The following is a 6,748-nucleotide window of genomic DNA, read 5'->3' as shown; positions in this document are numbered from 1 at the left end:
ATCCCCACGCACACGTACACGACTACATATATACATATATAGAAACATAGACACAGATCCAAGTACCACCGAATCGGACAGTTTCTCTTCAGAAAAATTAATGAAGTTCTCCGCCAAGGAATCAGAGGTCCCATTTTCCTCTCATTCCATGATGATCTCTTCAACCCGCAGGTAAACTCTCTCTCTCTCTCTAAAGCGCACACTCTTTTTATCATTCTTAATTTAATATTGGTATTGAAGGTGGTGGTCAAAGGAAACGGTGGCAGTCGTGACCGGAGCGAACAAGGGAATTGGGTTTGCGTTTGCGAAGAGGTTGGCAAAAGAAGGACTGACTGTAATTTTAACAGCCAGAGACTTTGAGAGGGGTCGCAGAGCAGCCCAGGAACTCAGCGCCCAAGGACTCCATGTTCACTTCTTAAAGCTCGACGTGTCTGATCCTTCTTCCATTAACACCTTCGTATCATTATTCCGGATGAAATTTGGAGCGCTAGATATCCTCGTAAGTTGCCAGCTAGCTAGTATATATATATTCCTTTTATTTAATTAATTCCATATATATATATATATACATATTATATATATATGGGAAAATTCCAGTATCAGTTTGAATATATAAGTCTTAACGATTAGGAAAATATATATATAAGTTTTAACAAAAAAAAAAAAGAATATAAGTTGCAGGCATTTATAAATGTGTTTTGAATCATGAAAAAAGAAACAAATTTATATTGGCGTTGCTATATATATATAGAGAGAGAGAGAGAGAGAGAGAGTGATTAGGAAGGATTCATGACCATAATTGATTAGTTTATGGGAGCTTTAGATTTAAAACTCTATCCAAATTCATTACATTTAATTATTACAAATTTTTATATAAAATATAATAAATAATTTAATTTTTTTAAATTTTTTAAATTTTTTAAATTTTAAAATAAAAATAATATTTTATTTCACTTTTACTTTTATCTTCCCTCGTAATATTCAACTCATTGTCTAAACTTCTTGTATATTATTTTGTTGGGGACTGAGCCGTTTTGTTTGAAATTAATGAGTTATATATAACATTTTCTTGATTGTGATTGATTTATATCTTAGATGCCCCTACTTGACTTAATATCACGTACGGACTTTTAAGATATAATTTTTGTTTTTTCTAAGCGGACTTTTAAGATAATTTTTTTAATTACTTTTAAGATAATTAATCTCACAATCTTATATTTTCAACTCGATCCGACGCGTTTCCTACTAAATTTTTTTGTCATATTTGGCATCGTTAATATATAAATATTGCTATGTATTGTCTTAGGTTAAGTTTGACTAGTAAGTTAAAATGAGATGAGTTAAATGAAAATTAAAAGTTGAATAAAATATTGTTAGACTATTATTTTTTAATATTATTATTATTTTAAGATTTAAAAAAATTGATTATTTATTATATTTTGTGTGAGAATTTATAAAAATTATAATGATAAGATAAAATGAGATGGATTAAAAGCTCCGATATCAATCCAAACCGAGCCCAATGTGCAAGTACTGATTTTAATTTTTTACGCATTCATGAAATTTTTTTTTTCAAAAAATATGCAAAATTTATATATTCTAAAATTGTATAAATAATTTCCCTTTATATATAGTAGTTAAGGAGGGTATGAACCATGTACGTTATATTAAAAAAAAGTGATAAAATATCTTTAGAAAATATTGATATGTCATTAATTGTACGTTATATATGCATTATAAATTAACTGCATAGCATAAGTAGCTAAGTTAAGGTCTTGAAAGCCAACCTAAAAATTAAATTAGTAATTTCCTTTTTGTTTTGGACGCAATTTAATTAGCTAGCTACAATTTTTAATCGTCGTTAATTTTGTTTTGTTCTATACTTTTTCCTTATATTTGTTTTCCAAAGTTGTATGCAAAAACGTGCGTAATTAACATATATAAGAACACGGAATATTTGTAAATTAATAAAGTATTCAATGTTCAACAAGCAGCAGCCAGTACATGATCATGATGATCATCATCATGATTATCAACCTTTTGCTTAACTATTATATATATATATATATATGTATATATATATATATATATATTCGATCTTCTAGCTGTTTATTTTTCGGTGCGAAGTCATGATCGGATCAGCCACATGCATGCATGTACTAGCTAGCTAGAGGGAGCCATATATATATGTATATATATATATATATATATATATATATTCGATCTTCTAGCTGTTTATTTTTCGGTGCGAAGTCATGATCGGATCAGCCACATGCATGCATGTACTAGCTAGCTAGAGGGAGCCATGCATGCATATCATTTTGGTTCTTTAATTAATTTAGTTTCTATAATTAGTTCGTGATTTTCTAATTATTGGAGTAGTAGTAGTACTACTACTCATGTGTCTGCATGCTTGTATGGCAAATTTTATTCCCCAGATAATAATAATAATAAGTTAAAGTACAGGTGAACAATGCTGCAGTGTCATTCAATGAGCTAAACGAGAATTCAGTGGAGCATGCAGAAACAGTGATCAAAACCAATTTTTATGGAGCCCAGTTGCTTACTCAAGCTCTCTTGCCCATATTTCGTCCCTCTCCAACGCCTAATTCCAACTCATCTCGGATCCTTAATATTAGCTCCAGACTTGGCTCCCTAAACGTACGTGCGTAAGAGAGTTATAATTTTTTTTTCTTTTATTTAAGATATATAGATATATATTAGATATAGTTATGAAGTGTGCAAACGTCGCGTAATCTTTTTGAAAAAGAAATAGGTGCACTAATAAAAAATTAATTTTTCTCATATGGGTCTCGTACGTCTTTACTCACTTTTTTCATTTTTCGAAGGGATGGTGCATGCGGTCAACACTTATGCACTCTATGACTGCAAATATCATTTCAATATTTATATATATAGTACTCTTATTTTCTTAACCTCTAATATATATTACTATATACTATTTCTTATAGTTAATGAATTCCAAATTAATTATTAATGCATATATATATTCATGCATGCAGAAATTGAAAAACCCTAAGATAAAAAATATACTGCAAAGTGAAAACTTGTTGGAGCAGGAGATTGATGGTGTGGTAAGTTCGTTTCTTGAGCATGTGAAGAAGGGAACGTGGGAGAGTGAAGGATGGCCAGAATTGTGGACAGACTACGCAGTATCAAAGCTTGCACTAAATGCATACACAAGGGTTTTGGCCAAGCGTTTGGAGGGAAGCAATCTAAGTGTGAATTGCTTTTGTCCTGGCTTCACTCAGACATCTATGACTCGCGGAAAGGGCACGCATACCGCCGATGATGCTGCCAATGTCGGAGCAAGGCTTCTCCTCCTTCCACCTGAGGAGCTACCAACTGGAAAAATTTTTTTGGGAGGCAGTAGTACTACCAGTAGTAGTGCTAGTGTTGTTAATTCTAAACTCTAAACGATTGATTGATTATTGGGCGTGCATCTAAAATATAACATGATTCAAATCCCATCAAACTATATATGATGCTAATATATTAACTATTGCTTGTTGATTTATTTCACTATTTATAAGTAGTTGTTAGTTTTTTTTTTTTTTTTTTAATTTTCCGTATGGGTATATTCATATTGTACTGATATGATGCATGAATAAATGGATCTATAGATTTATACACACATGCATGTAATATGCACGTGTATTTTAGGTACAGCTTGTTCAATATGACCTCTCTTTCCTTTTCATGAGTTGCTTGCAGGATGAAATGGTTCTTCGTAAAGGTTAGAAATTGACAGTATAAAAGAGGCCAGCTCAATAGTACTGTTAGGAGATCAAGAATGAACACGTTTTCTAATAATATTTTTGCAATCCCAACTGATCAAGTTCTTGATGTTCGCTAACAATATTGATTTTTAGTCCTAAATGATGATTGGGTGCTAGGGAGGGTTGAGAATTAATGAAATGCATAAATATCATTAAGTCAGTATGGGCTAATAACTTCTCAAACCAAACCAATGATGTAGGATTTGATAAGATTGAAATCTCCGAAACCACCAACATTGACAATCAACCCTTCAACAAGAATGCCATTAAAAGTCATCAAGCGACTGGTGTGGACCACATCACACAGTAATTACTTGATAAAGCTTGATAAAATTTATAAGTGGTGGGCAGTAGAACCCCACACCTCATTGCCCTGCCCCGTTCGACCCATCCTCGATCGCCTAGGCGAGGTGGGGGATCCAGGGCGCAGATGTGGGGGCAGGTGGCCCTCCCGCACCCGCCATAGTACTGGAGGGCGGTAAAAAAAACCTTGCCCTGCTTCCCTAATCCTTCTCACTTCTCTCTCTGTCACACACAGTACTCTCTCTCTCATCTCCATCATAGTCCATCTGTCCATCGTACGCTTACAGCGTTGTCGTCCATCTGCATCTCCATCGTCGAAGGTAAGTCTACTTGAGCCTTGAATTCGAAGCTTTATTCATTTTTTTATTTTTATTTTTATTTTGTTGAGTTATGGAGGTTGGAGGATGGTTGAGATGAAATGGAGGATGGGATTGTGTCTTTGTGAACTGTGCTGTGGAGATTTGATTGTGTATGTGTTTTGAATCTTTGATGTTGTGATTTTGTATTTCAGATTGGAACCCTAAACTAGGGTTATCGATTGGACCATATTCAATATATATTATATAATAATATATTAATTTATTTATTTCCTTAATTTGTTATCATGAAAAAGTATTATTAAAATGTTAAGAAGTATATAAGTACGTGAAATAAGGAAGATAGAGAGCACGTTCTTTGAATATATAATGGCTTGTTGTGAGACTTGTTTTGACGGTTACAATTGATAATGTCTTGGCTAACGATGTCGTATTGGGATATCTTAAGACCTATCTTAGAGAGACAAATAAGATAATTTTGGATAATGATTGTTTGCATGTTAGATGTGATGTATATATTTTGAATTTAACTGTGACTGATGGTTTGAAAGATGTTGATGACTTGGTTGCACGAGTCAGAATGGCTATAAGATTTATGAGATATTTTCCTACTAAATTAGAGAAATTCAAGGTTGCTGTGAAGAATTGGGGCATAACATCCAAGAATGGCCTTTGTACTAATGTTCCTACAAGATGGAACTCAACTTTTTCTATGTTGGAGGCGGCCTAAGAATATAAGATATCTTTTGAATTATTAGGTGATGAAGACATTCAATATGTTAAATATTTTGATGAGCACAAGAAATTAGGAAAGCATATTGATGAATGATTGGGAGGTGGTTGCTATTTTTGTAGATTTTTTGAGGCTTTTCTAGAAGGTTACATTGAGACTATCTGGTTATTTATACCCTACATTCAATTATTTCTGTCAACAAATATGTAAGGTGAAAGAAGAATTGAATGAAATGCGTAGGGGTAATCATATTAAGATGCAGGAGATGATATTGATGATGATGGTCAAATATAACAAGTATTGGGGGGTTTAAGTAGGCTAAATATTTTGTTATTTGTGCTCTTGACTCCCAATTCAAGATTGATGGCATGATATATGGTTTGGGACTTGCGCACGGGACTGCATGGGCTGAGCTTATTGGGACAATAGTTAAAGAAACCATCGGTAAATTGTTTGATAAGTTTACCAAAATCAGGGGTGGTAATGCACCTACACCTACACCTACCCCACCCCCTCCTCCAGTAGCATAGGCGGGGAAAGAGCGTAGGTTGGTGTGGGGTGAAAGCCTCTCACAAAATCTCTACTAGTCCGTCAATCTACAGAGGCGAAGTCGGAGATAGACCAATATTTGATAGGAAATCTTCTCTCATATACGGCAAAATTTGATATATTAGCATGGTAAAAGACCAATGCCGTGAAATATCCCGTCTTTTGAGAGATAATCCGCAGTATTTTGGCTATCTCTATTAGCACCGTTGCCTCAGAGTCAGCCTTTAGTACCAGAGGGTGCATACTGAATCCATTTCGGAGTTATTTGTCTGTTACCACTGTGGAGACATTGATTTGCACACAAAATTAGATCAAATGAACAGAAATTCATGTTCCAAATGCTCTTGACTTTAAGGAGGCCGAGAGGATAAGGGTGGTGATCAGCCTGGATCTGGTAATCGTTGATGTTTTCACTATTAGAGTTGATTGATTATTATCATCTTCTTTATTTTGAAGAATAATGAATAGATAACTTACAGACCTAATTTTTTTTCTCTCGCTTATCTTTAATTTTTTGCTCGGCTACCAAAATCCTAGCCCTTTGTTTGGTTTCTGAGAAAACATTTCTGGCAACTATTTCTTTGGTTAGTAAAAGAAAATATTTCAGCCTTGAGAATCTAAAATAGAACGATAATAATTGTAACATTTTCCTCAGCGAACTAAGATTCGAATTCTTACATATTGAGAAACTTTAGTAATGTTGATGCATGTTGTATTGTTCTGAGCACTATAAATTGACTGTGGTTTCAATGCCCGTGCAACGTCTATGTTGTTTATGAAAATCACGAGGTAATGAGTTTCTATGTGGTCCACTTATTATTATTTTTTTTATGTAGGGAACCTCTCGAAAGTAGGGCCTTTGGACCCACTCCTGCAGGGTAAACCTCAGTCTCATGTACTGCACTCTCGAAAATTTTTCTATACTGAACTGGTTAAATCTCTGGCTTTTTATCAAGTAACGTGGCTCCAAATGATTGTTTGCACCCATGAGATATTGAACTTTGGACCTTGAAGTGAGTGATACCTTAAGACCAAAGCCTTCCACT

The 6,748-nt window shown here is 34.0% G+C and overlaps 1 protein-coding gene across 1 annotated transcript; it reads left to right on the top strand.

The window, feature by feature from the left end:
- The first annotated feature begins 66 nt into the window (after nucleotides 1-66).
- LOC121247389 (salutaridine reductase-like) lies at nucleotides 67-3,437 on the top strand. The gene is made up of 3 exons (XM_041145747.1): nucleotides 67-171; nucleotides 241-526; nucleotides 3,081-3,437. The coding sequence occupies exons 1-3, from the start codon at nucleotides 101-103 to the stop codon at nucleotides 3,435-3,437; spliced, it is 714 nt and encodes a 237-aa protein (XP_041001681.1). The 5' UTR covers nucleotides 67-100.
- The last annotated feature ends 3,311 nt before the right edge of the window (nucleotides 3,438-6,748 follow it).

Source organism: Juglans microcarpa x Juglans regia, chromosome 1S (genome assembly GCF_004785595.1).
Source record: "Juglans microcarpa x Juglans regia isolate MS1-56 chromosome 1S, Jm3101_v1.0, whole genome shotgun sequence".
NCBI classification, from domain to species: domain Eukaryota; kingdom Viridiplantae; phylum Streptophyta; class Magnoliopsida; order Fagales; family Juglandaceae; genus Juglans; species Juglans microcarpa x Juglans regia.
This window is presented reverse-complemented; position numbering and strand designations above follow the sequence as displayed.